Genomic DNA, 19,703 nt, shown 5'->3' with positions numbered 1-19,703 from the left:
TTCGGTAGTACGCGCATGCGCAGTATCAGCTCGTGCTCATCACTCTCAAAAACAGCACGTTTCAAACTGTTGGATTTACTGGAGTGAAATATACTCCGGGATATTGGTTTATTTCGAGTCAGAGGGACTGTCAGGCATGTCTGAAAGTGAGTAACTTTAGTAACTTGTGTATCAGCACTAACGCAAGACGCGAACTGTTTCGAACGATTCAGTCCGATTTAGTGTACTGGTTCGACCGGTTCACTAAAAAGAACCGGTTCAAAAGAACGATTCGTTCACGAACCGGCCATCACTAGTTTCATCAGGTGTGATCCGCCGAATCAGCGTTTGATTGACACGGTCGGGAACAACAGACCACACAATCGCACATCTGTATAAAAGTGAAATCAACGCATATTGACCTCGTGGGTTTTTGTGAGAGGAGTTTGATTTTGAGATAGCGGATTTTTGGTGATAGTGACATTTATAGTGCGATTTGTTTAGTTATATTTAGGCTTAAATGTACACAACACATTGACTGATAGGCTAGAGACAGAGTATAGTGACACATTAATAGATACATAGATATAAATATATAGACAGCTAGATTAATAGATAGATAGATACAGATAGATTAAAGATAGGCTACATAATATAAATACATTGATAGATTATAGATACATATTATACATATCTAATTACATAGATAGATTAGAGATACATATCTAGATAGATTTGGATAGATAGATAAAATGGAGGCTCCCCAGAAGAGATGCCGTACATCTGTGGTGTGGGAGCATTTCCATTTAGAAACCCCAAATAAAGTGAGATGTGTGTATTGTGATCGGCAGCTCGCCTGCAACAATACATCATCCAGTAGAAACACAGGACAGTTTATGGGAACTTTTTGATACTCATATCATCAAACCCAGATGATACACAATGCTACAGCTGATGCCACAGTGGAAGTGAAAAAATACCTCAACGATGCGTATTTGCCCACAACTCATGATCCCCTAACTTACTGGAAAGAGAGAGTAGTAATCTTTCCTCATTTGTATGTATTAGCTAAAAAATATCTTTGCATGCCAGCAACAAGTGTCCCTTGTGAGAGGATTTTTTCAAAGGCTAGAGAAATTATCTGTAAAAAAAGAAGTAGGCTAAGTAAATAAAAATATGTAAAAAAGTGAGACATTGTGGCTTGATTTATTTTATTAATATTCATTTTGCAGGACCAAAATAACATTATGCACAATGAGGAGCCTATAGGTTACAAGATTCACATATTAGAAAAGTAAAAAAAAAAAAAAAAAAAAAAAAAAATTCATGGCTTGTCAAGGTTGTTTCAGATCAACACCTGCAAGTGACCACTAGGTGTCACCGTGGAGACGGGTGTCGGATTGATTCGAAGCCTCGAAACAATATGAACCATTTGATTCAACTGTTTCATTGCTTCACGAAGCCTCGATCTGCCCATCACTAACAAAAAGGGTTACAAAAACATACTTTCCCAGAGCAGAACAGAAGGCAACATCTCGAATCCAAAAGTTCTTAGAAATGACAACACTTTGGCTGACATCAGGACTGAACAAGAACCAAAATGCAGTGAAGCCTTAAATAGGGTTTATCATTAGGTGTAATTCAACACAGGTGAGAGTATGACAACCAATTAATTAAGGAAACATAAACTTGGTAGAAATAATGCCATCTAGTGGTGAAATCAGGGAACTTCAGACAAAACATTACAGATAGTAGATAAAGTCTGATGTTACAAGTGTTTGAAAATGCAGTGTACCAGTCCTGAATGCCTCAGTCTCTCTCATTCAAAGTCAGCTAAAAGCTGCTATCTGAGCCTGTGTCATAAGTGATAATAAGCTATTTATAAAGTTGGAAATCATAGATGTTAAAAGAAATCATCCTACAGGCAGTTCAGATTTTATACATTTAGAAGGCAATTTGTATTTAAATGTTTTAAAAGTAAAACTTTGTTAATTTAAAGAAGTCTTCAAAATAATGATATAGACTTTAAACGATAGAAGTGACATTTTTGACTAGTTTATTATAGGATGAGTCTAATCTCAGTCTCCACCATGATACAGGGGTGATGGCTCCGGATACAGATGTAACAGTACACTGTATGGACGTTGTGATAACTAAATTCACATAATCTCAGCACTGAGATTTTGCTGATTTGAAGATGTTTAATAGTGATTAAATACTGCAGTTAGTAACTTATCTCTCCCTGTTTTAACACTTGAATGCACTTTCCCTGAGATCCAGAAAACAACTGATTCTGTTGAAGAAAATAGTTTTAACTCATGCAGGTCATCAGACATGGCCTGGGATAATAGCAAGACATGGTGGTGTATAAAGATGAAACCACTTAGTTAGGGTCAGCAGAGAGACAAAGTGACACATTGGTCACCCTCCAAATATCCAAAGAGCTCCCTCACTTTTATGAAAGGCCACTGGCGAACAAAAGAGGAGTGAATATAAGGGGAGGATGAGGATGGGAGAAACCCACCAAAATTAGCTTCGGTTAAACAGGCGTGTTTAACTTTGGGTAAAGGTATAATTTGGGTAAATGTGTCAGCTAGATTTATGCCTATTTTTACACATCTTCATGGACCCCACAATGATTTCCTTGTGTGGTAATATTTCCCCTTGTAATTATATATGGTTTCCAAAAATGGGAACTGAGTCTGTGTTAGAGGTCTTCACAGTGCACCCGAGACCCGTCGACCCGGGACCCGACCTTGATGTTTAACATTGTGTGTAATACCCGTGCGATCGGAGTCATCGGACTCGATCAGAGTCAGAATGAGTCAGTCAGCACTGCTTGTGTTTTTTTGCAACTTGTAAAATTAGGTAAAGAAAGTGTGAGCCAAAAAGAAAAAAAAAGCGATCTCACTCTCTCTTTCTCTGCCGTTAGAAGTCTCAAGCGCGTGTCATGTTTCTATGGCGACCAGAGCTTCCGCCAAACCGCGCTTTACATTTTCTCCCATTTTTATAATAATATAAATGAACCGTCTTGTTTAATCTTAAAGTTTTGGTGGTCAGATTCAGACTCAATGCAGAGCAAAGAGCACAGATATGATAGCAAATAAATAACATCAGCGGCCATGGCACTGAACGAGCAATCGTTATTATAGTTCAAAAGGATGTTGCAGATCCCCTATGCGCTTCACTGAATCGAGAGCAGAACCTCCTGGTATACGCCGATTTAAAAAGAGCCATTCTCCAAAGGGTTGGCCTCAACCCTGAGCAACATCGTCAACGCTTCCGTTTGCTGGAACTGGCGGAAGCAGGCCGACCCTTTGTCTTGGCGCAGCAGCTACGGGACTCGTGCCGCAAATGGCTGTTGGCCGGAGGACGCGACGCCGAGGCCATCATCGACCAGGTGGTGCTGGAGCAGTTAATCTCCAGGTTGCCGAAGAGGACTGCCCAGTGGGTCCAGTGCCACCGGCCGGCGTCGCTGGATCTGGCCATCCAACTGGCGGAGGATCAACTGGCGGCATGCTCGGGGGTCGGCGAACCCCTGCCATCTGTCTCTCTCTCTCCCCCTGTCTCTCTCTCTCTCTCCATTCCCCTAAACCCGTTCCTTTCCCCAGGACCCGCTTCAATGGACCTCCGAGGGCACCTCCCCGCTGGAGGGCTGGAGCCGAGGGCCCAGCCGGATCGCGAGGTTCCGTCAGGGGAGGGGGGCCGGGACACCCGGAAGGGCTTGACGCGGTTCCTGCGCTCTCCCCATGCCAATTCCTTGACCCGCTTCCTGCCACTAGAGCGGCGGGGAAGCCTAGGCCGGCCTGTTGGCGTTGCGGGGATCCGGGCCATTTCGTGGACCGCTGCCCGGTCATGGAGGTTGGGACACTGGTCCGGATCCCGGACGTTCCGCAGGCCGTCCCCGATCAAGCCTGGTTGTACCAGATACCTGTGAGTATTAAGGGGGGTACCTATCAGGCCTTGGTGGATTCAGGTTGTAACCAGACCTCCATCCATCAAAGCCTGATACAGTCCGGGGCATTGGATACGGGCCGCATGGTTAAGGTGAGGTGTGTGCACGGGGATATAGTGGAGTACCCCTTAAAAGCCATCACTATTAAATTCAGGGGACAAAATCATTGTGTGGAGGTCGCAGTTAGCCCGCACCTCCGGCATCCGTTAATTTTGGGAACGAATTGGCCAGCTTTTAAACAATTGTTGGGATGTTTAACAACGGATGCCTCTGGGAAGAAAAGGCAGGGAAGGGGGGCGAGCGCTCAGGTTGGAGAGGCTGTTCCTGGACCCAGCGGAACTGTTTCAGAGGAACCGAGCGGCTTGGCGAGGTTAAACCTCTCCAGCCGCGATGACTTTCCCCTGGAACAGTCCCAAGATGAGACGCTCAAACATGCGTTTGAACAGGTCCGTTCCATCGATGGGCAGATCCTCCAGCCTGACCGCGCGCTCTCCTATCCTTATTTTGCCATTATTAAAGACAGGTTGTATCGGGTGACCCAAGACACTCAGCCAAAAGAAGATATAACCCAATTGTTAGTACCACGGGGCCGTCGGGGAATGCTTTTCCAGACGGCACATTGTAATCCGATGGCGGGGCATCTAGGGATGACAGCGACACTAAATCGTTTAATGACCCGATTCTTCTGGCCGGGCATTCACGAGAACGTACGCAGGTGGTGCGCGTCGTGTCGGGAATGTCAGTTGGTAAATCCACCGGCCGCCCCAAAAGCGCCATTGCGCCCCCTACCTCTTGTGCAGGTCCCCTTCGAGAGAATTGGTATGGACCTCATCGGGCCATTAGAACGATCGGCACGGGGACATCGCTTTGCGTTAGTTATAGTAGACTACGCAACACGATATCCCGAAGCAGTGGCGCTACGCACTATATCAGCTAAGAGTGTGGCAGACGCCCTGTTTCGTTTAATCTCCCGCGTGGGAATCCCGAAAGAGATTCTCACGGATCAAGGCACCGCGTTTATGTCACGCACGTTAAGCGAATTATACGAATTATTGGGCATTAAATCGGTGCGTACCAGTGTCTATCACCCACAAACGGACGGACTGGTCGAACGATTTAATCGCACGTTGAAAACAATGATTCGTAAATTCGTACAAGAGGACGCGAAAAATTGGGACAGGTGGCTGGAACCCCTCTTATTCGCCGTGCGAGAGGTCCCGCAAGCCTCCACGGGGTTTTCCCCCTTCGAGCTTCTTTTTGGACGTCAGCCCCGTGGGGTGTTAGACGTCCTAAAGGAAACTTGGGAGGACGGACGCTCAGATAGCAAAAATGAAATTCAGTATGTCATGGACCTGAGAGCAAAACTCCATACACTGGGGCGGCTCTCTATGGAGAATTTGCTTCAGGCTCAGGACAGACAAAGCCGGCTGTATAACAGGGGAACTAAGCTTCGAGAGTTTACACCGGGAGATAAAGTGCTCATTTTGCTGCCAACCTCCAGCTCCAAATTGTTAGCGAAGTGGCAAGGACCCTTTGAGGTCACACAGCGGATAGGGGATCTCAATTATGAGGTAATACGAACAGACAGGGGTGATTCACGGCAAATCTACCATCTCAACCTCCTAAAAAAATGGTGTGAGGAGGAGTCAGTGCTGCTTGCGACGGCAGTGAGTGGAGAGGAGGATCTCGGGCCAGAGGCGGTCATCAAAGGGAAATCTCTCGCCCTGACCCCGGGGGGGGGGGGGATCACCTCTCGCCCTCGCAGCTCACTGACATCACAAGGTTGCAAAGAGAGTTTGCCGATGTGTTTTCACCCCTGCCTCGTCGTACTAATCTGATCCAGCACCAAATTGAGACAGAGCCGGGCGTGGTAGTTCGCGGCCGGCCATACAGATTGCCTGAACACAAGAAAAAAGTGGTTCAGACGGAATTAGAGGCAATGCTGGAGATGGGAGTAATTGAGGAGTCCCACAGTGACTGGGCAAGCCCGATAGTTTTAGTTCCTAAAACGGACGGCTCGGTACGGTTTTGTGTGGACTATCGCAGGGTGAATGCAGTGTCGAAATTCGACGCTTATCCAATGCCGCGGATTGACGAGCTGCTTGATCGGTTAGGCACGGCTCGCTTTTATTCGACGCTGGACTTAACGAAAGGATATTGGCAGATCCCCTTGTCTCCCATGTCCAAAGAAAAAACAGCCTTCACCACGCCGTTTGGATTACACCAATTCGTAACGCTTCCTTTCGGGTTGTTCGGGGCTCCGGCCACGTTTCAGCGTCTCATGGACAGAATTCTACGACCCCATGCTCCGTATGCCGCTGCATACTTGGATGATATCACCGTCTACAGTAATGACTGGCAGCGGCATGTGGAGCATTTAAGGGCGCGTCGGACAGGGGGCTGGGCGCTGTCCTGTCCCAGGAGGTGGAGGGGGAGGACCGCCCGGTGCTGTACATTAGTCGTAAGCTCTCGAAGAGAGAGACTAAGTACAGCACCATAGAGAAGGAGTGTTTGGCCATCAGATGGGCGGTCCTCACCCTGCGCTATTACCTCCTGGGGCGGGAGTTCACCCTCTGTTCGGACCACGCGCCCCTGCAGTGGCTCCACCGCATGAAGGACACCAACGCGCGGATCACCCGTTGGTATCTAGCTTTACAGCCTTTTAAGTTCAAGGTGATCCACAGGCCGGGGGCGCAGATGGCTGTGGCAGACTTCCTCTCTAGGAATGGGCTGCAGGCCGGACGGCCTGAGTCGGGCGGTGGGGGTATGTGGCGGGGGAGGCGTGGTTCAGCGAGGTCTGCGATGAGAGAGAGAGTGGAGAGACGAGCGGCGGTAAGTAGGTCAAGTGTAAAATGACTGACACCTGTGTCTCGTTCCAGTAATTAGCGTGGGGAGACCGTATAAAGCAGACTGAAACCAGCGATCGAGGAGAGAGGAGGGCTGACGGCTCGTGGGAAGTGGAAAGAAGACTTGGTGAAAGACGAACCTGATGAAGTATTTTGAAACTGTGAATGAGATTTATGTTCGACGTGCGCATGTGGCGCCAGAGCTTTGAGTTGTTAAATAAAATACCCACGAGTCTCAGCCAACTAACCCCGGTCTCCTTCCTTCACACTCACACGACAAGGGCTTGTATTACAGTTGCATTTTATGGGAGCAAAAGCCTGTCACTGGCAGTCTCTTATGAAAATTAACATTACAGTGACCATAGATCAACTAGACCTATAATATTTTGTAGATTTCCATGGTTACCACCTACAAGTAAACATTTTAACCATGTGTAAATAAAAATATAATCTAATAAATTCCAATTAAGGCGCATTGAATGTTAAAAAGCCTTTCAAATATAATGTTAAGTTGGTATCATTACCCATTTTAATCTTAGTAATTCAATTATTTAAGAAATTAAAACTTCAGTTTAGAGGTATCGTATCAGTATCGGCGATACTAGCCTTGAAAGTATCGGTATCCTATTGAAAACAAAATAAGTGGTATCGCCCATCCCTAGGCCGTATTGTGTAGACTGTAGAGCAGTGGTCTCAAACTCGCGGCCCGCGGGCCATTTGAGGTCGGCGGGGTGATATTTTGTGGCCCCCTACTTGACATTAAAGTTTAATGTTAGTGCGGCCTATCGTTGCGTGTGCCGCGTCTTTTTTTAATCCCTTATGGGCTACCATGGGCTATCTCGTGACAGATTACGGTGGGTTTGTTGTCAATAGTTGTCATAAGCCCCTTTCACACAGAGATTCCGGAAAATACACGGATAAAGTGCCCCGGGATTTGACCCGGGTTCGTTTGATTTTGCTTCATTCACACTGCCAGTGATTTGCCAGAATCAGAGAGCGCGTGTACAACCCGTGTATGTTCCGGAAAGACGCGTGACGTTGGATGTGACGGGTCTATACTTCAGTCCAGTTTGCGGACATTTTTTCGTTCTTTCTTATATCGATGACGAACACAAACTTTCTTCTAGAGTAACTGAGCCACATGATAACTACGTCATTGCAAAGGCTCGTGAATCCTCACCACGACACACCCCTTATACGGCATTGGTTCTGGCTTTTGTTCACACAGCGCGCGTTCCGGGTCTGAACACGGCAATGTTACTATAGGTCCCCAACCCGGGATCGATCCCAGCATCAATCCCGGGTCGTGTTTGCGTTCACACAGAAGGCACTCTGGCAATTTGCCGGGTTCAAAGCGCTGTGTGAAAGGGGCTATAGACAACCGCGAAGTACAAACATACTGCGCCTGGAAAAAATAAGCGCATCCCTTCAATTATGAGCGCGCTTGCCGTGCGCCTACATTTGAAATAACGAACTTGAGCGAGCAAAATATGTGAGCTACCACCAATCAGGCCACGAGCTACTGGTAGCTCGCGAGCGACGTGTTGGAGACCCCTGCTCTAAAAAAATGTGAGAATAATCATTTTGAGCTTGTAATATGTGTCCAACAGGTTGATAAGAAGGTTTACTTTGATTTGTGCAAAGTCAGTAATTTGCCTGAGACACTATACATGTGTAGAAAGAATTCAATAAGACGGGCAGACATGACTGCAAATATTTGTATTTCAAAAGCAATAATTATTTTTCTAAGTAGCCTATAATATAAGGACTTGTGCCTTCCAAAAAAAACATTCAATATAATATTAGTGTTGTATAAAGAAAATAAAAAGGACATGTGCAAATATAAGTATCACAAAGATGTTGTGTATATGGAAAAGACAAAGAGAGTTTGTAAAATGAACTTCAACTGTCAGAAGGACTGCTCATGATGAACCAATCATATACAGAAAGGAATGTTCAAATTCAGAGGAACAGTTCAGAAAAAACGGTAATAATAAAGATTGAGAAGATTGGATCAGTTGTGCTCCTTTTTTGGAATACTTGAATACTATTCTTTTGTGGAATACTTGATGCGGCACAGCCTGACCCAGACTCTACCTCCAGCGGCCCCCAGTTAAATTGAGTCTGAGACCCCTGCTGTAGAGGCTTCGAAACAATCCAACACCCGTCGCCACGGTGACCCCTAGTGGTCAGAACAGTGTAAGTGCAACAAAACCAAACATGCATAAACACACCTTTTACAAGTCGATTGCACATTTTTTTTATTGAAAGTAAAATCTTTAAAATGCAATTATCTAATCATCTGATAAGATTATCAAGTGTTTATATGTTCTCAGTGACTCCTCATGATTCATGGGTTGATGGAGATCATCAGCGGTGAACCATTGAAATTTTGTAGTGTTTCGAATCAGTTATGATGTAGCCTCATTTACTGAAATCACGTGACCAAAGCATTGATTCGGAACAAAAGATTAGTAAAGGTTTCGAAGCTTCATGAAGCAGTGTTTTGATGTTTTTCTCAATGCTTCAGCCTCTAAACAGTGGTACTAAAAAAATCACAATATTGATTTGTTGATGATGTGGATGATGATTTCATGGACTAAATTTGCCATTGATTAACAAATTCTCATATGCACAATTAATGTAATTAATTTAACTCTACAACATAAAACATTTCCCTTCATAAACTGTAGCATTTCACAGCAACACAATAGTTCTCTTACGAGAGGTTTTCCTTAATTTTGAATTAATGTAAAACACGTTGCGGCAGCATGCATAGGCAAGGCGGCTCGCGTGCCTATTGGCTGTCCTGCGGCAACTGCAGCAGCCTATCGAGAGAGGCCCTTTGGTGACGATCCAATGGGGGTGCTTCGCGCCCACTGCGTCACCTTCCCGCCGAAGTGGGCGTGGCCTAGCCCTATAAATATAGCTCGATGGGCTTATATCACTGATTTTTCATCTCTTCAGCGAAGCTTACGCATCGCTGGAGAAGCCGCGCCGTTTGAAAAGCCTTCTGCGGGACGAGCCTCTGCATATTCTGAAGCCGCTGGCCTTCACCTCGCCCCCTTCAGTCGCGTTCCTGCTACGCTATCCGCCGTATATATCCTTTACACTCTGCATAAGTGTGTGTTCGCCGCTGCGACTCACACTCTATCTCTTTATCTAAAAGAGCAGCGTCTTTTTAAAGATGCTTCGTTCCGGTGGCTCTTGCCGAGCCGCACTCAGTGACGGGGACCGCCATTTCATCTGCGTTTCCTGCCTGGGTAAGGATCATGCAGCTCTCGCGCTTGCTGACGGAGTATCAGCAATATCACGTGTCAGTCCAGTGACGCTATCACGCAACACCGCGTTAGCTCCGAACGTGGCGGCAGTTTGTGTTGTTTACCGTCTCATGCTTTGGCATTTGTTTAGGTTTTGTGAATGCACTTCTGGCTCTGTGTCTCGAAATACAGCTGAGTATATTTCCATAGCATACCTGTTTTCTTCTGTCATGATTCCATTTAAAACACAGAATCAGCTCGTTCTCCTGTGAATTTTTTGTCGGCCACACACTCTCCGTGCGCGCACTGACTTAACGTTGTGATAGTTTACATGCGAGTCGCGTGTAATGACAGACAGACAGCCGTCTAGTTTGATAGCGATGTCAAATATTGCGCGTCGATCAAATCGGTATTCTTGCAACAATTTTTCATGGCTAAATTGGTCCAAAGGGTTCTTCCTATTCCCTATGATCTTCAGCTGGTTTCATAAATTCAGCCATGTCGTCTTATTTTTGTCCGCGTTACGCTTAAGGTTACGATTTCCAAACCTTAAGTTATACTTAGGGAAATTACCGTTAAGGGGTTTTATGCAACACTTAATGATTACTTAAGTGAAAAAACAGCATTTAAGGGAAATTCTAAGTGTTTATGACGTTTCACTTAAAAAAAAACGTTAAGTAACACTTAAGGGTATTTTTCTGCAACACCCTTAGGTTTAAGGGAAACATAAGGGCGACTTTAAGGGAAAATTACACTTAAGGTGCTTTATGCAACCGGGCACTGTTGTATAACACGCACGCCTGCAAACAAACGCAGACACACACAAAACTGTGATGACGCTCCCTTATCTGCTCGCAGCAGATAAAATTTAGTTTCGCCGCGGCCAGACTTCCACCGAAACTTTTCGCTCGTTCAGTTCCAGAAAATGCGACTGTTCCAGTATATTTTGCAGTAAACAAGCCGGTACCACGGCCCGCTTGCCTGCACACAAATGCCGTTTCCACGGCGACCCAGAAAAATCATATAAGCAGTGTATTTTCTGGTATTCCGGCCACAGCCTGTCACATGTCATGTCAATTGTGCTTTAAATGTAGTGAATGTGCCCACAACCCAGTGCCCGCAAACACTACACACGGGATGTACCACAGTTTCTGTAAAACGAAACCAACACACATACAGTCAGCTCAGGCCGACGGTGTTTTCAGTGCAGTGAGACCACGCTCTCGCTCTCGCTCTGCCGGCCGCCGCCCCCCCCTCCCTCCGCGTGGGCCCCGGCAGAAAGATTGAGATAAAGCCAGAGGCCTCAAAGTCTTCCTAGCCTCCTAGGAAAACGACGGTGTTTAAGAGCGCTTATGAAACGCCAGTTCAGAATGCTCACAACCAGGAAAATCCTCGCGCAGATTCGCCAAGGGGACTGGTTTATGTCAATAGATCTGAAGGACGCTTACTTCCAGATACAAGTAGCATCACGTCACAGGCGATTCTTGAGATTCGCCTTCGAGGGCCAGGCATATCAATACACAGTCCTACCGTTCGGCCTGTCTCTTGCACCCCGTACATTTACAATGTGCATGGACGCGGCTCTCGCACCCCTGAGACTTCGGGGCATGCGAGTTTTACTTGGACGACTGGCTGATTCTAGCTCAATCTTATTCAGAGCTCATAGAACACAGGACCATATTACTCGAGCACCTCGAGAATCTGGGTCTCACAGTCAATTGGGCGAAAAGTTTGCTGTCTCCCAGTCAGGAAATATCCTTCCTGGGCACAGAACTGAACTCGCTGTCTATGACAGCGCGACTGTCGGCAGAGCGCAGACTGAACATTCAGCGCATCACGAAATCCTTCCGCTGCGGCACTATAGTCCCGCTCAAGAGGTTTCAGAAAATGCTGGGTCTCATGGCCTCAGCATCATCAGTACTCCAGCTGGGTCTGCTTCGCATGCGCCCACTGCAGTTATGGCTAATAGCACGAGTACCGCCTCGAACTTGGGCCTCCGGTCTGTTTCCCCTCAAGGTCGATCAGAAATGCGTCACATGTCTGGCCCCGCTGCCCGCTCTATGCTTTTCCCCCAGTTTCGCTCCTGCCTCAGGTGTTGGAACGAATCAGGGAAGACGGATGCTCAGTGCTCCTTGTGGCTCCGCTCTGGACAAACCAAGCTTGGTTCCCAGTCCTGATGCAGCTGACGAGCACTGCCCCATGGCCAATACCGATGAGGAAAGACCTCCTCTCTCAGGCCAAGGGCTCGATTTGGCATCCTCGCCCGGAGCTGTGGTCCCTGCACGCATGGGCCATCAACAGGTACCCGCAAATCTCCTCGAGGGAGTGCTGAATGCGATCACACGGGCTAGAGCGCCGTCTACTAGACGACTCTATGCCTCGAAATGGTCAGTGTTTGCTGGCTGGTGCAAAGCCTGAGGCTTTCACCCCCAGACTGCGGGGTTACGGAAGTGCTCTCCTTCCTTCAAAAGCTGCTGGATAAGGGCAGAACCCCATCCACGCTCAAAGTTTATGTGGCGGCCATAGCTGCGTTTACAAAACCCGCGACTGGCCAGTCACTGGGGAAAAATGATCTGGTCATCCTCCCAGACCCCCCTCAATCCCCATGTGGGACCTTTCCACAGTTCTGGAAGCCATGAAAGGTGCCCCGTTTGAGCCGATGCATCTGTCGGACATGAAACACCAGTCGTTCAAGACAGCGTTTCTTATGGCTCTCGCTTCAGTAAAGCGCATAGGGGATTTGCAAGCGCTCTCGGTGAGCGTGACGTGTTTAGAATTTGGGCCAAATGACTCGAAAGTCATACTCAAACCAAGACACGGATATGTGCCAAATTCCTCAACACACCGTTCAGGGCCCAGGTTATTTCCCTGTCCGCCCTGCCGGTTTATAACGAGAAGATGGACGCAAGCTTCCTTTGCCCAGTCAGGGCATTAAGAGCTTATGTGTCTCGCTCGTCCGTTTTCAGACAGACTGAGCAGCTTTTCGTTTCGTTCAGCGGTCGTGCTAAGGGACTAGCCGCGTCGAAACAGAGCCTATCCAGATGGATAGTTGACGCCATAGCGCTGGCATACAGGTCAAAGGGCCTTAAGTGCCCTTTAGGTGTTAGAGCGCACTCCACAAGAGGGATGGCCTCGTCGTGGGCTTGGTCTAGCGGGATTGCCTTACAAGATATCTGTATGGCGGCAGGCTGGGCCTCCCCGTCTACATTTATAAGGTTTTATAACCTAGAGGTTCCCGCCTTACAGGCTAAACCACTATCGGTATAAAATCAAGTACTGTCTGCCCCAGTGCTTCGAGAATACTACAATCGCTTGAAATGCTCGCTGACTGATAAAATTACCCCATGGGCAAAAAGTAAGACCCATACTGTTACACAGTTCAGGCCGAATGTTTTCACCCTGTGTGAAACATTGTGACAGTGATTAGCTCCTTTGGGATGCTAACTTATTTTGAATGACGCTGTTAGCCTCTCTTCTCAGACTCTCTGTGAGTCCTTGGTGATTGTGCACTATGAGCCCCGGGCACCTGCCCTTGGGACTTTGGTGTTGGATCCCAGCACGCACAGCGTTTTACACTGTGTTCCCCTAGCGTAAGATATTACGCAGTACGAAAGAACCTCTCGTAAGAGAACTTACGCGGTTACTAACGTAACCTCAGTTCTCTCTAGAAGAGGGAATGAGTACTGCGTATCTTGCCGTGCCTGCAACACGCTCTGGTTCGCTTCGGCGAAAAACCAGTGATATCAGCCCATCGATAGGGCTAGGCCACGCCCACTTCAGCGGGAAGGTGACGCAGTGGGTGCAAAGCGCTCCCATTGGACAGTCACCAAAGGGCCTCTCTAGATAGGCTGCTGCAGGTGCCGCAGGACAGCCAATGGGCACGCGAGCCGCCTTGCCTATGTCTGCATGCTGCCGCAACACGTTTTACATTAATTCAAAATTAAGGATAATTTTTGGCTTCAATATCTCGTGGAAAAGAGGTTTTCCCCTAGCGTAAGATATTACGCAGTACTCGTTCCCTCTTCTAGAGAGAACAGAGGTTACATTAGTAACCGAGTACGTTTTCTTAACTGTTACTTTGGCCTTTGTCAAACGATCAAACTTCACCACTAATTTTAGCAAATGACTCGCTTAAATGAAGTCACTCTGTTAAAATGACAGTTTTTGCCAAATCTGAAAATCTAATTATTTACTTGTAAGTGATGGACATGAATGTAAACTTTGCTCACTTAGATAACTTTGGACAACGCTTTTCCTCATGATACCGTAGACCAGAAGATTGGGTGAAACTCTGTCCACAGTGTGAACACTTGTACGGTTTCTCTCCAGTATGAATTCTCTCATGATCTTTTAAGGATCCTGACAGAGCGAAACTCTTTCCACAGTGTGAGCACTTGTACGGTTTCTCTCCAGTATGAACTCTCTGGTGTGATTTTAAATAGCTGGATCCAGTAAAGGACTTTCCACAGTCAAAGCACATATAAGGTCTCACACCAGTATGAATAATCTCATGCTTTTTTAAATGTTCCAGTAGTGAAAAACTCTTTCCACAAACAGAACACACATGAGGCTTCACGTCTGCATGAATTTTCATGTGTCTTTTCAGGTGCTCTGACACAATAAATGTCTTGTCACACTGATCACAGCCGAATGATCTTTTTCCTGAGTGAAACAGCATGTGATTTTTGAGACTAGTTTCCCATGTGAAGCTCTTTCCACACTGACGGCATGTGAAGGGTTTCTCTCCGGTGTGGATTCTCATGTGCTTCTTCAAGCTTGATTTAGCTGTGAAGCTCTTTCCACACTGAGAGCAGGTGCAAGAACATTTCTCTCCTCTTCTTTGAGTGTTTTGTTGAGGTTTCTGAAACTGATGGAGTTTCTCCTCCACTTCACTTTGTTCCATCAGACCTAAAACATGTTAAAATAGACAATTCAAGATTGAAATTAAAAAAAGCAACCATGCTCAGGTATTATTTGAGGTTATTTATCAGGTATCTACTTCTGCAATTATAATGTCATAAAATCTTGGCAACTGCTTTAACACTGAAAGATACATTTCCCCAAACTCATCTTAAAATAACAAACTATAAGACATGAAAATACAAGAAATGCATCTACAATTCTTCTGTGACTACAAATGGATTTTCCCAAACTGATCTTGTATTTTCATATCTGTCTAGTTAATGTTATTTTAGTCTTAATGGTAGTCTTAATAAGTCTTGTAGTTTCCATGTTCAGTGTCAAGAATGGACACCAACCTATTTGTTCCTCTGTATCTTCATCTTTTATTCTGCAGGGTTCTTCCTTAATCTCCATCTTTACAATAGTATGTCCGTAGTTTCTCCTGGAGTAATTCCTCCTGCTTGCTGCTTCTTCTCCTGTGGGAAGATGGGAATATTCCCCAGCATTTAAACTCTCATGAACGGCTGTGGGAGCTTCACTGACTGAAGGAGTGAATTGTGGTCGTTGTTGCTCATTTAGCAGATGATCATCACACTTACAATCACTCGAGATTATCATGTTTTCAGTGTTTTCATCAAACAGTGGTTTAGAAACAATTCCCTGATTACTGAATTTACACAAATGACCCAATTCAAGAATTCACATTCACTTGATTCTTCATATTGTGTCGTTACCTGGAGGACTGTTTTTGTTTTATGATAGTTATTCACGAGGCCCTTGTTTGACCTGAGCAGTTAAACTGTCCACCTTTCTTGAGAAAAATACTAAATAAAAAACAAAATGACTATTTATGATCTCTCTTTTTTTTTTTTTAAAGTTATTAACATTTAGCAAATTCTGCAAAGGATATGTAAACTTATGACCACAACTGTAGCTGATTTTTGTGTTGCTCTTACATGAGATATGGTTTATCACAGAGGCCACTATATGGCAGTAATAAAACAGGTATTTTAGAAAGAAAGCCATCATCTCCAGGCAATTTATATGCCAGGAACGATGATGGCCCCCACCACAGACCCTGTGCTGAGCGACCACTGATGATCGATCCCCAGCCTGTGAGAGATGCATCTGTCATAAGCATTACCCGATAGCATTATGGATGGCATTATGGTCGACGTAGTCGTACGTTACGACTGATTGGGATCCCAATTAAAACGCCACTAGTGCTGCTACCTTCCAGTGCCTAGACAAAGCCTCCTGAACCTACCGCATATTGAGGTGGAGATAGGACAGGGCTTAGGCCAGGGAAATACCTGCTGTTCCACAGGACCACTGGGAAAGCATTACCTTTCATTGGAAGGCATATGCTGCCGAGGCCACATCCTGACCGTAGGGAGATAACGTGGAGAATCACACATATGGACTGAGTGAACTTAGCGGTCATTACAACATAGGAAATGTCACTGGGGTGGCTCCAGGCGATCACAGGGGGGAGACGCAACCGATCAGTGATGGCAGAGCGGGCTCTGCCAAGGGAAGACACGGGCTCGCCGCACCCTGGAAGAATAGACATATTGGATCGCCTTAGGGATCGCAATATATGGACCCAGCCTAGCACAAGTTTCACAATGCATACGAGTGATAGGCCTAGCATCGGACACTCCGCCACGTCCAATGCTGAAGGGGTGTGGAGTGAAGTGGTTTCAATTGTTCTGTAAAATAACTTCGCAGAGATCTTTGATGCCAGAAATAATTAGACTTTATTTTCGAACGCCGTTCCGTTCCATAGAACGGCGTTCTAACGCTCTGGCCCTTCGGCCTTCTAGCGCTCCCGAGTGTTTTGGGATTCAGAGTTATATACATACATCCTTTTCCAAAGATGGCCATACACTTATAGATATTTTGAGGTAAAGGTCTTGTACCATGTGACTTCTCAGAATATAATTGACATTCAGGATCTTTTTTTACAGAAGGTCTTGCAGCTTTCAAAGTCACCTAGACAGAGTCCTTTTAGAGGACTCATACAAGAAATAACTGTGTATTCTTATAAGGCTAAATTACTTGTTTTCTAAATAATAAAATATTCAACATTCCCTCCTCTGGGGCTTATCTAAGCCCCCCACATTCACTATCCTTTTCCAGCGTGTAGTTTCAAAATCCTGCCCCCTCAGTTATGCTACCTAGTGACTAAATCACGTCACCCATCCTTTAAAATGACTGAATTATGCCACCATACTCCGGAGGACCATTCGAGCCAAACATCTCTCTCCATACATTTTTCTTTCTTTCAGTTGTTTTTTCTTTTTTTTTTCAATGGAGAAAGTAAAAGACTCAAATCCTCCCTAACATTAAACATTGTTATAAGCGTGAAGATAAAGTTGGTTCAGCATTGCCTGTTATTGTCACAGTTATGTAAAATGTCAAACATAAAAATACATTATACTATTAAAAGGTTTCTTGCAGTGTAGACATCTTCTTCGACCCAGAGACTTTGCGCATCGTAGAGGGTCACCCTTCTGGGGAGAGGTTATGCTAGCACATACACCCATGGTCTGGCTTATCAATCATCTTCTTCATCCTCATTTGAGGTACTCGAATCATTGTCCAATGCTTGTAAGTATCCATTTTGTTTTTTCAGGGTAATCCTGAAAATACATACTTTGGTTGGCTTCTAAACTTATCTTTCCGTTTTCTTTGACATTTTTAAAACTTCCATTTGCTTAACCGTGGTTTTGACAACTAGTGATCCTAATATGGGAAGTACACAACAGAATAATAACCCTCCAATTAATATTGCAACACCTAAGAACATTCCTAATTTTGCAAACCATGCTCCCAGTGTTCCAAAGTTTAAATCACGGTTTCCTTAACTTCTGCTCTTAAGGTTTTTTAACTTAAAGGTTCTCTAAGCGATCCTGGGTGACGTCACTTCTTGTTGACGTTCAAACTATTGTCAAACAAAACGGAGGCTAGCTAGACCCTCCCTCCTCCTCATCCGCACACTAACCCCCCAAACCCTTCTTGTCGGTCATTGGCTGGAACAGTTTGTTATGTTTCGTGGTGCGGGTAAGCCCAGTTTGTTTTTGTTGCCGTTTGTGGAGCCTGGGCTGTCTGCAGAGACCGCGTTTTGGGGACAGGCAACTAGCGGATAGTGAGGAGATGTTTGCTGTATGTGACAAAAAAAGTTTTGGCCTAAAAAATGCGTGACATCGCTTAGAGCACCTTTAATGATGTGTTCGCTAAATTTTCCTTCCTGCAGTTTTATTTGGGAAAAGTGCAACACTGATCTCCTAACATAAATCATTCTACTTTTTTCTCATAATTGTTTTTCTCCTAATGTAGACAAAGCATTATAATAAATCTCTGCTGATTATAGTAGTCTAATTGATTCATTCTGCATTTTTGTTTCGCATGATACATATTAATATGGGATCAAAATATGGCTGGGTAAAAATACCTCTTTCCTATTTTTAATCGCTTCTTATTTTTATGAAGCAATATCAATTCTTAAATTCGAAGAATCAATCTTTTTAGTCAGTCATTTTTAGTTGATGAACGAACAGAACACTTTAGTGAATCTTCTATTTAATTAATCGCAATACACTTTAATAGTTGTTATAAAGTTTTACATTTCACATTCTGTCAATTTCATTTCCAAATTTAAACAATAAATACCTTTTTGACTTTTTTAATCTCGCGTGTTGCTTCCTATTCTCATTGTAGCTCTTCAGTTCAAGACTACCTTAACTGAATACCTTTTCTTCTTTACTAATTTCTAAATAAACCATCATGAATAAACTAATTATGTCTCATGTAATCACTCTAGCTAAGAAAGCTTCAGAGCAATGTTACAATTACATCATAAAAGTCATTCAATAAACTCTTTAGACAATTAGAAAAATAACTCTGGAGAACAACTATTTGCACTCTTACATATTCCTTATATGTACATTTCGTTTTCTGTATATCTAACAATCAAAGGGTTTTAATATCAACCAGTTAAACCATTGGCATCATAATTTCCTTATTATTAAAACTTCCTTGTATTCGTATGCAACTTATTTTTAATCTTCAATACTTCTGTTTAGCTTACCCATTATCTGACCTTATTTCTGATAGACTTCCAATCTAAGGATTACTTCTCTGTTAGAGATTTAATTTCTGCTCCTGCCCCTCCTCTGTTGATTTCATTGCTTTTACCCATCTATATCATGTCCACATATTCCTTACCAAATGTTTTAATAGTTCTTCTGGTATACTGACATACGGCCTATTTTTGTCGCTGTTCTTTTCTTTGTTTTTGCCACAAATTTCACAAAACTTTGCAAAAATGCCTTTTAATTTAAAATGCCTTTAATTTTAACTTCATTTTAATTTAAAGGTGCTCTATGTAACTTTTCTACTAAAATGAATCCTTTTTTTATTGCCTGTGTGTGAAGGGGTTGTAATCACACACTAAAATGATCCACTTGTCGAGTTTTGCCATTACCTCTGAAGGCCAGTATTCCTATTTCTATGTGAAGTCTCCGGGTCGGATTTACCACCAAATCCAACGGATGTGACGTGCATGCGCGCTCCCGAGCCTCTCTCCTTATATACAGTCTATTGTAGACGGTCAGGGAGTTACGTCCGGTTAAAGGCGCACGTTTTTCGGCTTATATCTCAGTCAATCTTTGATCAATATTCCCAAGACTCTAATCGTTCGTAGTGCTGGACGGGGCCTTTCGAACGAGCCCACCCCCGAGGTCCAACTCGCCCGGC

At 44.7% G+C, this 19,703-nt stretch overlaps 1 protein-coding gene across 1 annotated transcript in view; it reads right to left on the bottom strand.

Annotated features, from left to right (window-relative positions):
- The window catches only part of LOC130073127 (oocyte zinc finger protein XlCOF6-like), a 32,153-nt gene extending 16,601 nt beyond the window's left edge, over positions 1 to 15,552 (bottom strand). Inside the window, exons 1-3 of the mRNA XM_056238558.1 lie at positions 15,299 to 15,552; positions 14,270 to 14,948; positions 3,620 to 3,910 (exon numbers count right to left, since the gene is read on the bottom strand). Coding sequence (XP_056094533.1) covers positions 3,620 to 3,910; positions 14,270 to 14,948; positions 15,299 to 15,356 — 1,028 coding nt within the window. The 5' untranslated portion in view covers positions 15,357 to 15,552. The remainder of the gene's footprint in view (positions 1 to 3,619; positions 3,911 to 14,269; positions 14,949 to 15,298) is intronic.
- Between the last annotated feature and the right edge of the window lie 4,151 nt (positions 15,553 to 19,703).

This window comes from Rhinichthys klamathensis, unplaced genomic scaffold, assembly GCF_029890125.1.
Source record: "Rhinichthys klamathensis goyatoka isolate OS25496 unplaced genomic scaffold, OSU_Roscu_1.1 h1tg000523l_1, whole genome shotgun sequence".
Lineage (NCBI taxonomy): Eukaryota > Metazoa > Chordata > Actinopteri > Cypriniformes > Leuciscidae > Rhinichthys > Rhinichthys klamathensis.
The sequence above is the reverse complement of the archived record's forward strand: the minus strand, read 5'-3'. Positions and strand labels throughout refer to the sequence as shown.